Raw genomic sequence first — 18,832 nt, 5'->3', positions numbered from 1 at the left:
AAGCATCACTCCTTTGACTTAGGTTTTCATTGGGAAATTACTTTTTCATTTCATCTGGAGACTTTCCACTCCTGTTTCCTCTGTATACACTACTCTAGAATTCTCCATTAGTAGTAACTTCTGGGTGTTCAGCCCAATTTGAAGTAAAATAGGTTGCTATATTAAAGTTGCATCTGAAATGCAGAATTTCAGTGGTGGGCTGAACATAGGTGGAAATCAATCACATCTTTGGCTAATCTACAGAAAAATGCTTTTCTGCCTGTGTGAAGGGGTGCAGGCTCGTGTGCCTGTCAAAGAAACCCAACTCTTATGTAATTTTTGAAAGCATAGGGGGAAAAACATTAGACATGTAAAACCAAAAATAAGTGGGGTTCAATAAAGAATTGGATGGGACTATGCTGATCATTGGGTCCTGTTCCTGTAATTGCAGGTAACCATAATTGAAAAGTCTGGGTTTGTGGGGAACAAAAAAGTCTGAATTTTCTTGTATTTAAATTTTTAAGGAACTCTCATATCCCTGTAATAAAATCAAGCCCTCTAGCACAGTGCTTGAAAAACTCTCCTGTGCTGCGAGGAACCATCAAGTGAGATGTCAGACATTGCCAAGCTCCTGGATTCCTGCTGGAGTGGGAATTTGGTAGTGAAAATGCCCAGGTGATCTTAGGGAAATACACAGGGCCATCTGCTAAAAGGAAAGGTGGGAAAATCTCCAAGGTTTCTGCTAATGTGAGCTTGTAGGAAAGGCACTGCTGATCGCTTTAGTCACAAGTGTGTGAGCAAGACACCAGTCACGTAGCTGAGGGTTTGACTGTGTGGTTTAATAGTGCCAGTACTCAAATAGTGGATATTCATTGTAAGGAGGTCAATCAGTAGAGAAATTAAAGGAATGCAAGAGGTGTTATTTCTAGTCTGACATCCACTAAATCTATTAAAGTAAGCCAAGATTTATAAAGAAGGTTAATTTGTTCTCTTACACAATCTCAAAATAACAGCATAATCTATTGAGACTAAGACTGATCCCTGCTAAACTGTCTCCCACTGTCTTTGGTGATGTTAACTGCTTTGTGCAAGTGTAACAAAGATGGGGAAGGTCAGCTGTTCTCCATCTGATCCCTGTCTTTCTGCTACCATAAAGGGAACCTGAATCTTTTCTTCTGCGAGTGGGTTTTATCTGTCCCCAACTGGTATTAATGCAGCTACATGTAAAATCTCTATCATCTTTATTGTGAGTGCTTCTGGTTTGTGTTGAACCAGCAGTCTTGTTTTGGGTAAATTCTCTTGTTTGTTTTGGACATTAAATATTTAAAGCTTCCATTTTAGTGGGTACTTTTTTGGCTGGTGAAAGGCAAAACCGTTTGAATGCTTTTATTCTTTGTTTCAACCATAGAGTGTTTGCCCTCCTGCACTGAGTAGGTAAGCAATTTTATAAAAGGGAGGTTTTTTCCCTTTGCTCCTGATGCAGCTTTTCTTGGTAGCTTCAAGCTACAAGTTTCTTAAGACGAGGCCTCTACCTTATGCAGATCTCTGGAGCTTTTTTAAGAAAAAATCCTCCTCCCACTCCTCAAAGTTGTGTGGCTTTGTACCACTGTTCCTGCTGTGTGCCTCCTGTCTGTCACAGAGCTCTGTGGAGGCTTGGCTTAGGTTCTCTCCTTTTTCCCTTCCAGAGGTCTGAGATACTGCTCTTGCATTGTGACTGGACATTGTCTGTGGGTGAGAACACACGGTGCTAGATTTTCTCTTTTTCGGTGTTTGATTGAGGATTAGGACAAACAGTTGTTTATTTTCATGCTGCTGTACTCCTGCAGTCTTGAATGGCTTTCAGAAAGAAAATGAGAAAGTCCTGAGGGCATCTATGAGATCATCAGCTCTGAAATGGGAGGTGGGTACTGCAAGGACAAAATCTGTGCGGATACCTTGGCATGTGCTGGGGCAAATACTTTCCTGCAGCTGCTTTTCTCAGCAGGAGAAATTTTAAACTGCTCCTTGTCTTATTTGCAGTGATGAAGCTTAGTTGGCTCACAGTGAGTGAGAACTGAGCCTATATTAGTGTTTGTAGATGGAAGGCACTAAGAATTTTCTGAAATAAAAATGTTAGGAGGAAAAAAATATTGACTTGATCTGCAAAGTCCACCTGAATATAATGACTAAGACAAAAAGAGATAAACATCTGCTCCAGTTTGGGAGCAGGTGATTTTGGAGCCTACACCATGTTGGGGTAGCTTTTTGTCAAAGGAGGACAAAATGCACTGAGAGGCAGGGTCAGGAAGTGGGGTAAGCTGGGCAGGGGGGTGAATCTGCTGGGAGTCTGGGTGAATTATGCAAAGGTAAGTTCTGTACTGCAGCACTGGAAAGGATTCTGGGGAGGGTCAACAGCAAGCAGGTGTTGACCAAAGGGGAACTGCATGGACTATCATACCCCCTTTGGTGATGGGCCAAGCTAGACTAAGGATTTTCCAGCTGGAAGCCTACCTCTGGCATGTTTGGTGAAGGATAGGTCAGCAGGTTGCCCTAGAAGTGTCCAGAACCAACCAGAGATGAGGCTTGAGGCTTTGCTGCTGAGTCAGTGCCTGAGGCAACCTGAGCCTCCTGCCAGCCATGCAGAGGCGGCTGTGATTCCCCTGCACTCAGGACTGACAGCCTTCACCCTCGGAGCTCGCAGCATGAGCACTTGGGAGTTGTAGAGCTACCTGGGGCTTAGTGCAGCTGGGAGGTTTGTGTTATCCTGCCTTGCTCCCACGTGCTGTGCTCAGCAGAGATCTTCTCCTGACTCTTTTCAGCCCTATTGACCAAGACCCCACCACCAGCTAAATATTTAGAGCTTCATAAAAATATGGGAAAAGGCTTTTAAACTCCAGTTTGCAAACTATGCAGGAGGTTTCATAAAGTGGGTATTTTTAGCATGTCATAAAAATATAAAGCCCCACTCTTATTTTTATCCCTTCAATCTCTGCAAAATTAGTTGAAGGCATTTTACCTTGCTTTCCTTTGCTTCCCTGACTTTGAGAAACCAGCTAACTTTAGGACCCAGGAGGGAAGGCATCCTCAGATGTTGGCAAACGCTGGCCATGTTGTGTGTCTATTTATAGTAAGTGTGTGTTGAACCACCTTGTCGTTCTTTTCTTAGCATCAGCTGGGTGAGCACAGCTATCAATTATCCATGAAGCTAATGATAATACAAGGAAAGCTATGTAAAGCAGGTGCTCAGAGGCAAGAGGAAAAGGGGGAGGTAGGTGACAGGACAGGGGGAATGAGGTTTTAAGAACTGAAAAAAATCCCTTTGCTCAGCCTGAAAACCCTTATTATCTGTAATAATTAGTAGTAACAGGGGTGCCTGCACGAAGTCATTATGACTGCTGGTATGGCCCTCCCAAGCATTATTTCCCTCATTTATTATCATTGTGTTGGCAATCAAGGGCAGTGGGTTTTTTCTTCCTTATTTTTTTGTGTTCTTTTTTTCTTTTTCTTTCTCCCCTACTCACTTTGCTTTTAATAGATCTTAAGCTGAGCATTTAGCTTCCCCCCACTCTGTCCTGGGTTCTGATATTTGAGTTGGTAATAGCAGGTTCTAGTTTCCCTGTGAAAAAACTGAGCCTCTGGTATTTCTCACGCTGGGAGATTGCACACACACGTTTGTTTCCTCTTTTGTCTCCATTTCAGAGAGAATTTTGCCTGTAAGGGCTCTGGAGGGAGAAGGGAGGAAGTGAAGGGATGTCGTTCCACTCGCTGCCAATGACAAAGCTGATTGTCAGCTATTTATCAGCCTTTTTTAAAATGGCTTGTCTTTGCTGCTTTCATCTCTAAGCACAGGAGAGCAGGACAGTGTGAACTCTGCTCTTGACAGCAGCTCAGGTTCTGACACCATCTGCCACCTAATCCACTTCCAAGGAAGGGGCTGACGTTTGTGTGCATGTGTGTGCACACATGCCCTCCCCACCTAGCCATACATCATTTCAGCAGACTCACACTGATCAGCTCACGAGCAACATTTCTCTTCTAGGAATTGGCCTTTGGTGATATTACCTCTTTTCTTCCTCCTGCTTTAGATTTCCCTGATTCAGTTTGACACACTGGTGGGAGGCACTTCTCTGTTTTCTACCCAGCCTGGTTATCTGGGGTGCTGGACTTGGAGATTTTTTTTTTAACTTCTCCTGGAAGTTATGAGTGTGAGATACATGGATTTCTTTTGCAAAAGCAGCAGGAAACAGAACAGGTGTAAAATGTCTGTGTCAGGCTCCTTGGATAGCTGGTAAGTGCTTCTTGCAGGAACTGTTGAATTTTAAGCTTGAAAACCTTCATGACATAATGCTTAGTGACATAATGGCCAATCTTGTCCACAAGCACTGAAGGTGTTTCAAGATTTCTGGACTGCTTTCTCTAACCCATGAGGAATGACAGTCCTCATGACACGTGATGCTGTGGTGTATCTGCTGGTGTTTTTAGATGAACTGTACTCAGCACAGTTCACTGATTGTACTGGATCACGTTTGCTCGTGGCGTTCAGTACTGTGCACATTTCATTTCTGTGGAAAACGGCTTGAGAACTGAGATGGGAAGAGAAGAGGGGCTTTGGGAATGATGGTGAGGGAGGGAGAAGTATGCATTCAGAAAAACCAGTTGTTTTACTTGAAATGATCTGTTATGCCATTTTTCTGGGCTATGGTAATGGGTGCCTGGATTAACTTCTGGCATACAGTCTCTCTTTCTACTGCTGGGTGGTTATTGCACCTGAGTGTTGGGACTTCTACCTCCTGAGTGCTCAAGCATAACCCTTTCCTCCCCCTTTGAAAGAGTCTCCATTGTCTCCATTTATCATGGCTGAGGAGGAAGGAATAGTGCTGCCTTCAAAAGTTAACACAGTCTTGGGAAAGGGGTCTCTACCTCTGCCAAGCAAGGGAGGAGGAATTCAGCTTCCCTGCAAAGCTGAGCAGAGCTCTGCCATGTAATGCAGAGGCTTTGATGCAGGGCTGCCATCATCTGTAGGGGACTTTAGATGCGGCTCAAAGCTCCCATTGATTCCAGTGAAGATCTGCTTTACTTTGTGGTTGTATTTTTTTTCGCCCCTCCACTTGCCTTTGTAAACCCTCTGCCTCATTTTCCAGGCACACACTAATTGCAGGATGTTATCTCCCCCTGTGAGCATCCCACTGAGCTTGGACCAAAGGAATCCTCCTGTTCAGTTTTCCTTCATTTCATCAAAATACTGAAAGCAAAATTAAAAAAAAAAAAAAAAGGAGAAACAGTTTTATACTGAATAAAGATAATCAATTAAGAAAGCAAAAGAACTTTATTCAATTAATTTGAGGTAGATTTCGATACAAATCTAGTTTATCAGCAATCTTTACTAAGTGCATTTTATTTTTCTTATAACAGAAAAAAAGATGTTTTTGATTGTGAGATTACTTGCGGAGGTATTCAAAGAAAGCGTTAAACTGAGACTGTATTGATGTCTATTGATGAAGCCTGAAAACTTCTCTCCCTTTCCCATTGACAAATTAAAGCAATTTTCTGCACTTCCAAAAGAGGTAATGGAATAATTCTCTACCTCCAACTAGCAATTTAATATTGATCTGACTAAGACAGAATACTTCAAGCAATTGATTAAAGAACTTATCTTCTAACCCAAGTTTCAGCTTTTGTGTGGGATCATTTCCTGTTCACAAGACAGTTGCAAGCTTTAGGTTAATTTTGAAAGTGGGTTCTCCAGAACAAACTAATAGTGGAACTGGCAGAGGTGTGATGCTCTGGTTTCGTTTAGAGGATGTTGTTCTTCACATTTTGCACTTGTCTGTGTAGTGAAAATAGCAGTGTGCCCATGGAGGAACTGGGCTTCTGAAGTCACACTCTTTTGTTAGAACATTGTAATTTTTCAGTGAAATATGTATCTCCAAGGCAATGGAAAAAAACAGTAATGAGAATTGTGTGTGTGAGAATTGTGCTTCATTTTGAATTCAAAGTATTCAGAAGGTCCTATTTTTCCTAGTTGGTTTATTTTTCATTGGAAAATATCTTCTGATGACTGCTAATTAATCCTGATGTGTATTGGTTGTCTAAGATAAAAACAAAAGCTCTTTTCACTGCTGAAACATCTCTAAGGAATTAGAAAACTCTCGCTCCCTTCAGTACTAGAAAGTTTAGTGATTTGTTGTTTTTCAGCTCTATTTCTCTGCTTCTGTGCCTCTACCATTCTGTCTCAGTATGGCAACTGTGTCTCATAAGCATAGACCTTTTCCAGCCTTCCCTTGAGGTTTTGACAGACCTACTGCAGGGAGGGATGGGGAATTCCCTTGGGCATGGGTACTCCCCTTGTGCCTCCAGCCAAGCTGCAAGGAGCCCAGCTGGTCCTCATGGGAGGTGCAGACTGATCTTGCAGTTGAAAGCTTGGAAAATTCCAAATGAATCCCTGGAAAAACCTGAATGTTTGAACTAAATCCAGGCATTTTGAAGTTCAGTTTCCAGAAAAATTTAATGCATGTAAGAAGAGCAGTGGCGTTCAGAAGACTCTTTAGTCAGCTCCTTGCAGTCAAGCTTATCCAGCACTATTGATGAATTGAAACCCTAAAAAAAAAAGTGCAAACAAATAAAAAAGGAGCCAAGATCCTGTCTCCTCTAATAACATTGGGAGTAAGTGTTGAAAAAAATGGATGAAGGAGGATGCTGAACGTGCTCCTGGATCTGGCAGTTCGGAATATTTTTGATTGTGTTACCTGTATCACCTGTTTGGAAGACTCTAGCTAGATGTGTTATTCTCTGTGGAGAGAAATGCCTTTCTACATTTATTAACTTTGTTATTGGAAAAATAATGTAATTTCTGAATGTGCAAAAAACTTAAAATGTGGTAGATTGCTTTTTTTCTTTACTTAAAAAAAAAAAAGAATCATGTTGGATGCCCATGCTGAGACCAATAAGCTAATTTGCTGAGCCTGGGTGCAAGGCCATTTTTGAAAATGTGCTTTTCATGTTTGTTTATTTGTTCAACTATTTACTTCAAATTAACTTTAAAAATGTAAATAATAGGGAGTGACATTTTCATTTCCCTTACTTTGGAAATGGCAGACATAACATATGCTTGCTTGTTTCCTCATCTCTAATATGCATATATATATATATATATATATATATATGTTAAATCTGCCCAATATTTCATGAACTGTTTTTAGGCTGAATAGCTTTGACAAGTTTAGTCTCCTCTGATCAAAGGTAAAATCACAGGTCAAATTATTAACTGCACCTATATAGGCAATTGGAAGGCATTTTTCTCCACTTGGTCCGTAACTGAATGTCTAATCTGCCACAGCTCCTTGAATGTAAGAGCAGCAATAGCTGAGCTAGTATTTGGTTGCCTAAAATGTGAATTTGTGCTACTGTTTGTAGTGATCAGAAATACCAGTGAAGAAGCTGGAAGACTGATGTGAATCTTTAATCTATGAAAATGGCAGTTTAAGTCTGTTTCAGAATTTTCAGACAGCAGTAGGCTATGGTCAGATTCAGGGTGGCAAGCTCCCATTTGTGTGTTTGTGGTGATCTAGAGGCAAACATCTGTTTGGCAATGTGATTAAACTTAAAATCAAGTTAACCTCATATGGAAACATTTGTTGCAAGCGAATTCAAGATTTTTACATCAGGAACAAAAGATTATTCCATACTGCTTACCCTCAGTACTCTGGATTTCTGGTCTGCTAGTGTCTATTTTATATAAAGCAACAAAAGAATGAGAGGTTAGATCACCTAGACCGGATGGCACTCATCTTGGATTACTGCAGGGAATAAAGTGTGAAATAACAGTGGTACTGATGAGGACACGTGATATATCCTGAAAAATCAACAGCTGTTCGTGACAATTGACAAAGTACCAGTGTGGGATCTGCCTCCAGACTGGAGCAGCAAGGTGCTGGAAATCAGGGAATGGGCAAGCTGCCTGGTCACTGCAGGGGAACTGAAGGAGAATCTCGGGATAGCACAGGGCAGTGTGTGAGTCTGGGGTCAAATCACCATTTCACTCCGCAGGTGGAATCTTACATCAGTTAGACTTTGCAGATATGAAGTTGCACAGACATAGGACTACATATGAACACAGAATAAGGGCAGTCCAGCTTAGTTGACCTGAGTAACTTGGTTTTTCAGAAGACTTTTTAACTAAGTTCTGTCAGAATTTGGAATATGTATTATGAAATGCTGACGATAATAATTAAGAAGTGAGTATAGCTTCTGCCAGCTCTCATCTCTGTCCTATAATTTTAGTCAGTGGGTTCTTAAATTCCTGTTTGTTTTGGTCTGAAGCAGTTCATATATTTTATATCTCACCCTGGAGGTGGATAAACACAGCTCATCAGTGTATCTTTATTCTTTCCTTTCTGGGAAATCTGCATGCAGTAGGTTGCTTCATCAAATATTCCTAATACTTCAATAGCCTTGAAAAACCCCTGATGCAACCAAATCTTCAAAGACAAATACAGCTAGGACATGTTCTCTTAAAACTCCTGTTGAGTATCGGTGCCTATTCCAAATGCTGCAAACACTTGTAGGCATATATGTGTGTCTGGAAGCATCTCTGTAGTTCACAGCTGCAACCTCCTGCTCTCAGCACTGATGTTAAATGGCAATTCAAGGGGCATCTGAACAAGGGAGATGAAGAACTCCATGGGCTTTAGACCCTAAGCATCCACTAACTTTAGGGTGGGTGATCCCTTTATATGATGGTATCGACACATTGAAATAAAGCTGAATGTATAAATTTCCATCTGTTTGTGAACCTGTATGCTCTTTGGAGAGGCAAAGTATTTCACAGGCCTGTCAACAGTCAAATTTTCATTTGCAGAAAATTCATGTTTGGAAAAAAAGGAGAGGAGAAAACGTTTGGTAGAGACTGTAAAGGACGACAAAAATCTCCAAGTAGATTTTGGTGTGCCAGGAGCTTTGTATCATGGCGACACTTTAAATGTCAAGTAATGCATGCTGGCAAAAATGGCCTAAATTCACAGAGAGTGATGTGCTCTGGAGCCGTGGAGTTCTCTAAGGAGTAAAAGTCACTGTGGATATTTCAGTGAGGATGTCTAAACAGAACATTACTGCAGCTGGAAAAGAAAGAGGGGGGAAAAAAAGAAGAGGGGTCTTCTGAGAAATACAGTGGAGGCTAAGTAGAAATTTAAGTGGGTAACTGGGTTCATCCATGTCTTCTGTATTTTCTCAGGGATCAGTCTCTCCTGTAATAACCTTATTCTGCTTTCAATAGTTGATAAAAGAGTGCAATTTCACTGTAATTAATCAAAAGCAGCACTGAGGTAAGAAATCTTTGCCCAACTCCTACTCTTGCCTTGCCTGCACAGATCTTAAATGAAACTCACCAGGTGTTTCCATATTTACTGAAATTCCCTTAATTCAAGGTTTTCCCTCAGCTTCAAGATAGAAAATGTTGGTCTAATCATTGTGAATTGTGAAGGAATCACTGGAGTCCTTTGCTTGGAGAGGAGCTCCTACGAGGAGCAAAGTGCTCTTACTGCCGAAGGTCTTTATTTGTTATGTTGTTCTAAAGAAAGTATTTGAATTGCCATATATTGTTACTTCTCTCTTTTCTGGTGAGCCTGTGGGCAATTGTGAGGAACAGAGAGCAGCTCACACAGCTCTGTGTTCAAGTGGGAAACTGCTGTTTTAGATCAGGTTTGAAAAGATTATTTTGAAACTGAAGACTGTCCTTATAAAAAGCATCAGAGGTGTGGGGACTTGGAAAGACTTCAGGGACTGGTAAATTTAACCCTTTAAAGAGTTTTAGGTTGGGATTTATGCCCCTTCATGGGAAGGAAATAGCCAGTCACATGGATGTTTTGGAAAAACTGGGATGCAGGGTTAGAGCTGTTATTCTCCATCAAGGTCTGAGATTTTGCTTTCAGCAGGGACCCATCTCACATCATTGTATTCAGCAAGTGGTGTCGGAATGAGTGTGGCTACTACAAATTAGAACTAAAAGCACTCAGCAGTTCCTGATGGCAAAAATCTCTGCCCAAAGAGAAAATGGTTATGGAACTGTAGTATCTCTCTTGCCTTCCCTGAAATGAGGCTGGGAATTAACTTGCATTGGCCGAGCTGGAAGGAGTTAAGGCAGGGAGGTGAGCAACATGAGGAGCTGTGGAAGCTCTTGTTATTCAAAAGGATGGGTTTGGTGTCTCACTAGCAATATTGGCAATTCACTGCTCTCTCTCAGGGAGGCTTTTGGATCCAGGCATGTAACTGCAGCCCCCTGAGGTTCCTCTTCTCTTGACAGACAAGGAGGCTGACTCAGACCAGTATATAAGGGCTTCCTGACAGTTCCCTTTGCTGTACATGCCTGTGTACGTTTTCAGGTGAATCTTATTTCCTTCAAAGCAAAATAAGCAGATGACCTTTCTTCATAGTTGCTTTAGCTAATATGGACATCTCTGCAGGATGTTTTAAGTGAGAAAATTGCCATGTAAAAAGTTTAGCATAGTGGTATTATTCAAGAGTTGCTTTTTTTTTTTCCTCTTCAGGCCTTCGTTTAAATTACCCCGTGCCAACAGACTTTTTGCTGGGATGCCTCTTCCATGAAAGAGGTCTACTATTAGTAAGAAACAAATTGATCCTTTCCTAATTCCTGTTTAGGTGGTCATCTATGTTAGGGGTCAGTTCCTATTTTGGTGAAGCTGTAAAAACATGGCTCTATCCTGTACGGCGTATAAAGAGCATTACACAAACAGTTGGAACTTTGAGCAGTTTAGGATTACGTCCTATGGAAAAGACAAAACTGCTGTCATTATAAGGTCAATAAACCCTTGAATTGATCTATACTGACATTTTTCTGGGTTGCATCCTCTTCTGCCATTCCTTATGTGGGAAGGAAATGGTTTTCTGAAAATGTTTCTGCTGATGTCAGCGCTGGTGTTCCTAAACACAAAACAAATTCAAATGGTCTGGGCTTCAGTGACAGCTCAGCACTTCTTGGTCCTGGTCAATACGAGGCTTAGTTCTCCTATAATTTATTTGGCATGTATTTGGACCTCTTTCTGAATTTTACTTGTTTCATGTCTGTGTTGCTTGCACTAGAAAAAAATGTGCTAGCAAAGATTTTTGCCTTTGATCCATAGGAGTGGCACCTCTTCCTTTGTTTTCTAGCTATTTGGCATTGCTGTTTAAGTACTTTTCTATGAAAAACAAATTTCAGTCTGCATTGTCCTTTCTATTAACAAAATTACTGGCACACAACCGTAATTATACTCTTCCTCTTAGGTCAGGGTTCTTGATGCTTTTAAGGGGAAAGGGTAAGAAAGGCTTCAGAAGGGCACTTTAATTTAGAGATGCATGTGAATTTGAAGAGATTTACAATGCTTCTCTTAAAACAATGCAGAGCTGAAGTCTACAGGGCTTGAAATTGGAAGAAGTCTGAGAAAACAAATGGAGCTATTGGACTGTATAGAAAATGATTGCATAGCCCAGTGAACTGAAGGGAATTGCAGGAATAAAAAAATACATGCAGCTGAATTCCCAGATTTTTTTCTCCATTGTGAGTGCTTCTCATGGAAGATCACTAATGGCAAAAAAAATTTAAGTCTCTACAGTGTGTCTATCCACCTTAGCAACCCAGTCTTATGCTGTAGAGGCTCTAAGCACCTTCACTTCTCATTTGTGATGCTATTCACAGGTTTCTGGGGACACCTGGGGCATGTTGGCCTTACTGGGGAAGAGTAAGGGGGAAGTAAGAGTACTGGGGAAGTACTAGTGTGTAATAGTTATTATGCAGAGTTATCTGGCAGCTGAAAGACAACCAAAATGTTTTACCAGTCTGGTGGAAGCAGCTATTGAGGCGCACTTTGATTGCATTTAATCTAAAAATACTTCAATCTGTTTAACCTAAATAGACGCAGCAAAAAATTTGGGCAATGCCTGGTACTTCCATGTTTTATACAGAATTTGAGCTGTATCAGTAAGAAAGGAAGGTATTTACTTTTTATATGGCAAAGGCATCATTCCCACCCACCTCGACCTCCAGAAAGGCTCTGGGAATGATCAAACTATTGCCCTTTAACAGTTGCTTTCTTAGCACCATCAATAACCATCCAGTGAGCGTGAGCTGTGGTATGTTAGGGCTTTAGGGATGAGTGGCTAGTGCTTTATTTCCCATACATGTGAGCTTTGAGATAACTGTGAATCCTTGAGGGATTTGGATTTAGTATTGATATGCAGACAAATCCCTAAGCCTGACTGGGATTTGCTTGCATTGAGTTTGGATTGCTCAAGGCTGAAGTTGGGCTTGAAGTGGCAGTATTTAGTCACACTGCTTCTGGTTCCTCTGCCAAAGCTGTGTTTGTTTTATGATCTAATTGACACAATGTCTCTGTATTTGCTACTTTCTTATTTTTCTGAACAGCATTTTTCTTAGTCTAGAAGAAACAGAACTGCATTCTGTGGAGTGAAGATTCTTAGTCTAAAAACTGATTAAAAAAGACTGGACATGAGTGGTTTTTGGTCTAGAGGGGTGTTACCAGAGATTTATGCAGAGCTAGAACAGTTGTTGCTAAATGTGCTCCTGGAAATTGTTTGGAAAGAGGAAATAAACTATGGGGTGCTGAAACTTGTCTCTAAGCTATTTAAAATGAGAATTAACTGTGGAGTAGAAGGAGGATCGATCAATTGTAGTGAATGAATGGACTATAAAATGGGGGTTGCAATTCTGCGTTGATAGGGCTACTTTTCTCCATCTGCACTACACTGCAGTTAACTCAGGCAAGGATGGACTGTGCATTAGTTATTACCCATTTGGAGAGAGATTTAGTAGTCACTGTAGATAAGTCTGTGAATATTTCTGCTTACTGCTCAAATAGAGCAATAGTAATTCAATCAGTGAAATAGAACAGTTTATGGCTGGGAAAAGACTGAGTAGAAAAAGTTTTACCAGCTTGAATGGCTTGGACAGCAAACAGAACGCAGGTAGGGAACACTAAGTTAGTCTTTCCTCTGATGTAAGAGCCAAGGAGCAGCAAATAAATTTGTCAAACAGGTTTAAAAGGAGAGGAATGATTGCTTCCAATTCAATATTATGTGGTGGTTTCCATTGCCAAGCAATGTCATGGAGACAAACATACCTGTTTTAAAAGTCCAAATAAATGACCACTGAGAATCCGCTGGTGAACAGGAAGTGGGAGGATTGGATGCAGCCCGTTCCAAGGAGACCAAAGTTTTGCTTTGCTAAAGGTAGGATGGATATGTGGAAGGCAACATACCTTTGGACATTCTCAAGCTCTCTCTATTAACACCCATCACTAATTTGGTGTGAGCAAAAGCTGCTGGCTTAGGTAAACATTTGGTCTGTCTCAATAAGGTTGTTCTCTTAGTCTTTGTGCCTGTCTACAGTAGACAGAGGTGAGATTATACTGCCCTTTGCATAGGAGATTGAGTCTGAAGAACAGCTCATCTTGTTGATGTGATACTGAGACTGATCCAAAAACCCCTACTAGCAGGACTGCTGGATCCTGCTCTCTTTGAGTGGCTCCATGTGAGATCCATTCACATAAGGTGGTACAGACATGGAGGCACTTACTGTCACTGAGGTGTCAGGACTGCATGTGAATTTTAAGCAGAAATAGAGACCACCCGTGCTGCACGCTCCTAGCACCTCCCTACTAGCCAACTTAGTTGCTATGTTACTTGGAAGAACCTAATTCCTTTCCTCTCAATAAATTATTATGTCGGGAGCCTACATTTCTTTGTGGGCCAGTTATCTAAAATGTATCTACAAGACTCCACATTAAAATACATACATCTGCTTCTGCCTCAAGCTGTTGTTCTGGAGCCTATTTTTTTACAGATGGTTCCTGTTATGTTTAATTGTTTTAATTTGCGCTGAAAGCTGAAATTGTAGCTGTCCTCATGTGTGTTTTAATGGTCTAAAACCAGTTAGGAACTGCTGAGAAAGTCCACTAAGCTTGAAATAATCCATGTTACCCACATGCTTCTAGTTTTGCTGTTGAAGGCTTGGAAAATCCTTCAAACTTCATAAAGCTCAGTCTGAAATAAGCAATTTTGCTGAGCTGCCAGACAGGGAAATTGTTGCATTTGTCAGACCTCTGATGTGTATGCAAGGTCAAAAGAACAGGAATGGAAGCTGGGTTTGCTGTCTTTTTTTTCCACTTCCTTGATGCTCTAGTCTCATTGCAGAGTTGCACAGAATGGTGCTATCCACTGCACACTGATGTGGCTCTGTTGTGCCATTGCAGTTTTATACTAGATAAAAGCTGATTTGTGACACATTCAGCACTCGCTTTTTTTTTTTTGGCCAAAACTGCAAGGCAGTACCATTGATTTTAGCAAGCTCAGTATATATCCACTTGTCCTTCAGCATGTGGCATCATAGAGATCCATGCCAAAAAGAGATTCTCTACAGAAGCTGGTGCACAGTTTCCAGGAAAAACAATTAAGAATACTTTCTAGTTCTTATATATGTGTACACAGTGCCCTCCATGAGTCCTCTGAGGTTTGCCTTTCACATTAAGGAAGAGTAATGTGGTTTAAAGAAAAAAAAACTTATTGTAAAACCTCATCTCTTTGCTAGAGTTTCCAGTTCAAAAGTATTTTTGTTTTTTCCTTCCTTTTAAAATTATTTTTCTGTTTGAGCATCTTCTCTGACTGGCTGGAGCAGGAGTTAAAGTCGAAATCAAGCTGGTGCCCTCAGTGCTAGCACAAGATGTATAGAGCTTCCCTGAAGAAAACAAAAATGTTGAGCCAAATGATTTTTTTTTCAGGTAGCTTAGCCTACCTTTGATCTCAAAGATCTCACTGTCTTGCAAATTAGAAAGAAAAAAAGCTTTGTTTTCCTCATGAAAAAACCAACCCACAAAAACAAAAACCCCAAACCCCTCCAAAAAAAAAAAAAGCCCCTCCAACCCAAAAATGTAGGCAAAACAGACCTTATGAGAAGAAATGTGGGAGAGAGAAGAAAACAAGATATCAGAAGAACAGCATTAATTCTTAGCTGTGTATTAATTACCAACATTAAGGTGCATGGGATCAGACTGTATTGTCTCTGTTTTTTTGCTGATTTAATTAGGTCTTCTGCACCCTTGGGCTGATCTTTTGAGAATTATCTTTGGCCATGGAAAACATAATTTTCTGGGACTAGTGTGTTGGGGGAAAACTGCTGTCTCCACTCTCTGTGAGATCCAAGGCTGACTTTTCTACACTGGAACAAGTGGTTTCCCACCATCTGTCCAGACCAGGATTGTTGGACTCGGAACATCCCCCCTTCACTTGGTGACCCCTGCCTAATATAGACCTCCAGGGGTATGAGTAACGTGGTATGAAGTCAGGAGTGTTGGGTCACTGGAGGCTGGTGCTACACGAGCTGTCTCCATCCTCTTCTGTGAGCAGCTGAGGATGGGTGTGGGTGGCACCCACTTAGGAGAACACATTTGACACATTCTTGGGTGCAGATATCAGCCAAAGGAGCATCCAGTGTCCTTTGTCTTCTCTCTTGTATCTTGTACACGTTTGGCACCTCTCACCTTTCTACTCCAGCAGCAAGGGCTTGGAGAATGGAGGTCTTACTGTTTTAGCAGTGTCTGGAGAGATGTTTTCCTGCCAGCTACCTGAGCTTAGATAAAGAAAAAGCTGTAGGTCTTGTTAAATATCACTCTCTTTTAAGATCTAGAAAAATAAACTTTTGGGGGAGTTTACTGCTTTTCTTCACAGTGGGAGTGCCAGATGAGTGGGATTTGTTAGTCATTAGCACAAGTAACAAGGATATTCAGATTTGCCTGAAATGAGCAACCTGGGAAAATCACATGACAGATTGATTACATGGAGTGCCCTGTTTTCTTTGTTTAAAGTCTGTAAGTTCACACAAGGACCTGCCCTTCTCCCTGCTCATTTCCAGAACACTTCTGAGGTGTACCCAGTGCATAGAGCTGCCTCCAAGCACATTATGTATCATAAGGTAATGCGTCAAACTGAGAGAAAATAGATGCTTTGACAGAGAGTTCTGCACTTAAAAAAGCAACATTCCTCCTAGCTTCCAATCTTTTTATTTAGCTATTTTAAAAAAGTATTTTCCCACAAAAGCAATTTATTGCCAAGTCTATACCAGCAAAAGTTGAAAGTGCAATCACTGTTTCGAATTTGAAAGGTCTGGGGGGGAACGATAGGTGGTACAAGCAGTGTGGTTTGTTAGCAATGACTGCAAGTGATTGCATTGTTTGATTTATTTTTGTTAAAGTGCTCAGTTCTGCTTCTTCAAACACTTCTTTAGCTCCGTCTTTCCCCTGTTTTGACTCTTGAAAATTAGGGAAAAAGAAGAAAAGCTATGCTTACCTACCTCTTTTTATTTTTTTTTATAAGTAATGCAGGAGAAGTAGGCTTTCACAGGGGATTTGAAAGGGAAGAAGATAATGGTTTAAACTGGTGCAGGAAGTAAACTTAAGAGGATACAGAATCTAATCTGTGTTGGCTAACAAGGAGAGTAAAGTAATAAAAGTAAGAATAATATTTCTGTTGCTCGTGATTTTGGAGGGAGAAATGGTCAAGAGGCCTATGAGGAAACTAAATCATGCTTTGGAATGCATCACATTCTAGAATCATGGAAGATTGCATCGCGTACTAGAAAGACTCTATTGTTGATAAAGCATTTCATTTTAATTTGAAGGAACAGGAAAGACTGTATTTTCCATATGTGTCTCTATTAAAAATGAGAAGCCTATCTTTGGGGAGGAAAAGACACTTTGTACCTTTTATGTGATATCTGTATTTGGTACTGTTTTGTATATTTAAAAAGTCGTTAGAGCCCCAAGTGGAAAATCCAGACTTTTCATCCCAGGCCTCTTCAATAGGAATATCCTTCCCCCTCTCCAACCAAATCTGTATGGAATTAACTTCTTTTGTCTGAAATGACCCAAGGGAACCATTTAGGACTCCAACAGATCTTATATATTTTAAAGACATTAGGTATTTTTGAAAACTGTAGTGTACGCCTCTTTTCAAATAGTACCTTTTATTTTAAAATGAACCAAATGGTTCACCAGTGCTCTGCTTTGGTAGAACCACACTTTCCTCACCAAAACCAACTGATAATAGATTATGCATTGCTGAAAGGGATTTTTTAACAGTGACTGCCAGGTTCACTTGTATGTTGAGTCCAACTCTTAGCATGAACTGTTAGTGCCAGGCAGTGGCTGTATAAATAAATACAACTGAGGACATTGCCCAAAAGCACTTTACTGCAGCAGCTTGAATTAATGCTGAAGGAATGGAAATCTCAGCAATATTAGCTAATGGATGGAACTGGGGTGGGAATTTTCTCATTGTGCTGGGATTTTTCTAGCTGTAACTGCAGTCCCAGAGAATCAGATCCACTATTGCTGCTCATTTGGGTTTGCTCTGAAGTAGTCTACATGGACCAACAACAGGCAGGGAGACTCAGCCAAACTGCAGCTTTGCAACTGATGTCCCAATGTGAATTGATAACTCCTGTGGCAAAGGAAAAAATACATACTCCTTAAGATAATCTCAGACAAAATTCTTTCAGCATGGAGACATTCTTGCTGAAAGTATTTTGTCATTTCTTAATCTGTTGCTCATTGTATTTGTTATTATTCTGTGGAGGCTTGATTAGCTTCTGCAACAAGAGAGATAGGGATCAGACATGCTACCTGAGTAAGACTGGTCAGAGAGATGAGAAGCTGTGGAGTGGGAGCAGAAATACGTATTAGCTATTCCTAAGGATGGTGTTCCATTTCTTGATATCTCCTTTCTATTCTCCCTGCTTTTCTTGCACACATTTGCTGCATAGGCAGAGGAGGTGAAAGCAGTGAAACTTGCTGTATAGTAAGTTAATTGTTCAGTTGTTATTAAATAATGCTTAATATAATATCAAATTACTGGAAGAATTGCAGGTTTTTTTATAGGTAATCCAACTGTAAAATGTGACCTTCCTCCTTTCTTTCTTTTGGAAGTGAATATAATAGAGTCAGCCCCTGGAATCCTTAAGTTGTTGGCTTTGAGGCGGAATAATTTAACCCAAAAGCTTATCTCTGCAAGAGGAGGAAACAACACACATCAGCAGCTTCTGAACTACTCATGTAGTGCTTCAAATGGCAAAGCGCAGACTACTGGAGTCCAATTATTCATTATCACATGTTTTATTGGCAGGCAGGAGTTATGAAGAGAAGGTGGAGAACTTGCCTGAACTGGATGGAGTGTAGCTTGTGAACAGTTAGTTGATGCAGTCAGTTTAAGTCCTTTGAAAAGAGGTCCTGTTCAGATTTTTCCTTTATTCTTCCTCCTCCCCTGCACTGATGCTGCAACAAGCCTTGGGAGCTTGTTGTTGAAATATATTCCCTTAGTGGTGGATTTCTCCTCTGGATTCCCTTCTTCTGAGTTACCACAAGTTGCTCATGAGTGCTAGTCTTAGTGTGTTAGCTGCATTTTTCTTTCAAATGCTCTTTTTGCTCTATCTACAGTTCTGATGGTGTTTATGACCTGTCTTGTTAGTCCTTCACTTGTAGAAATAGACCTGAATTCAATTTCAGGATATTTTTATAGAATGAGGATAACACTGGTTTGGGTTTGGGCACCCTCCCCAGTCTCAGTACTGCAAGGTGAGTCCCAGCCTTTGATGTGGGACACCAGCTGGTGGCTGTGGCTTCAATGAAGTGGTTAAGTAGAGTGCAGGCCTTCAGTTTGGGGAGCACAGTGCTGAATTACAGCCTGGAGTGCTTGTTTATATACTGGGCATGTGTTCATGACATATGGAAAAGGAGTGCTCATGTGACTGCAAAATCAAACATGCAAAAGTGAGGAAATGCCAGGATGTGAATTTTCCCACCCGCTTGCACATATG

The 18,832-nt window shown here is 40.8% G+C and overlaps 1 protein-coding gene across 8 annotated transcripts in view; it reads left to right on the top strand.

Annotated features, from left to right (window-relative positions):
* The window catches only part of DGKI (diacylglycerol kinase iota), a 211,759-nt gene that overhangs the window by 35,324 nt on the left and 157,603 nt on the right, over positions 1-18,832 (top strand). The window contains exon 1 of one of the 8 annotated variants that reach the window (XM_039570687.1): positions 3,975-4,246. The exons of the other annotated variants lie outside the window; for them this stretch is intronic. Coding sequence (XP_039426621.1) covers positions 4,158-4,246 — 89 coding nt within the window. The 5' untranslated portion in view covers positions 3,975-4,157. Of the gene's footprint in view, positions 1-3,974; positions 4,247-18,832 lie in introns of those variants that run through there. 8 annotated transcript variants of the gene reach the window in all.

This window comes from Corvus cornix, chromosome 1A (genome assembly GCF_000738735.6).
Source record: "Corvus cornix cornix isolate S_Up_H32 chromosome 1A, ASM73873v5, whole genome shotgun sequence".
Classification (NCBI taxonomy): domain Eukaryota; kingdom Metazoa; phylum Chordata; class Aves; order Passeriformes; family Corvidae; genus Corvus; species Corvus cornix.
The sequence above is the reverse complement of the archived record's forward strand: the minus strand, read 5'-3'. Positions and strand labels throughout refer to the sequence as shown.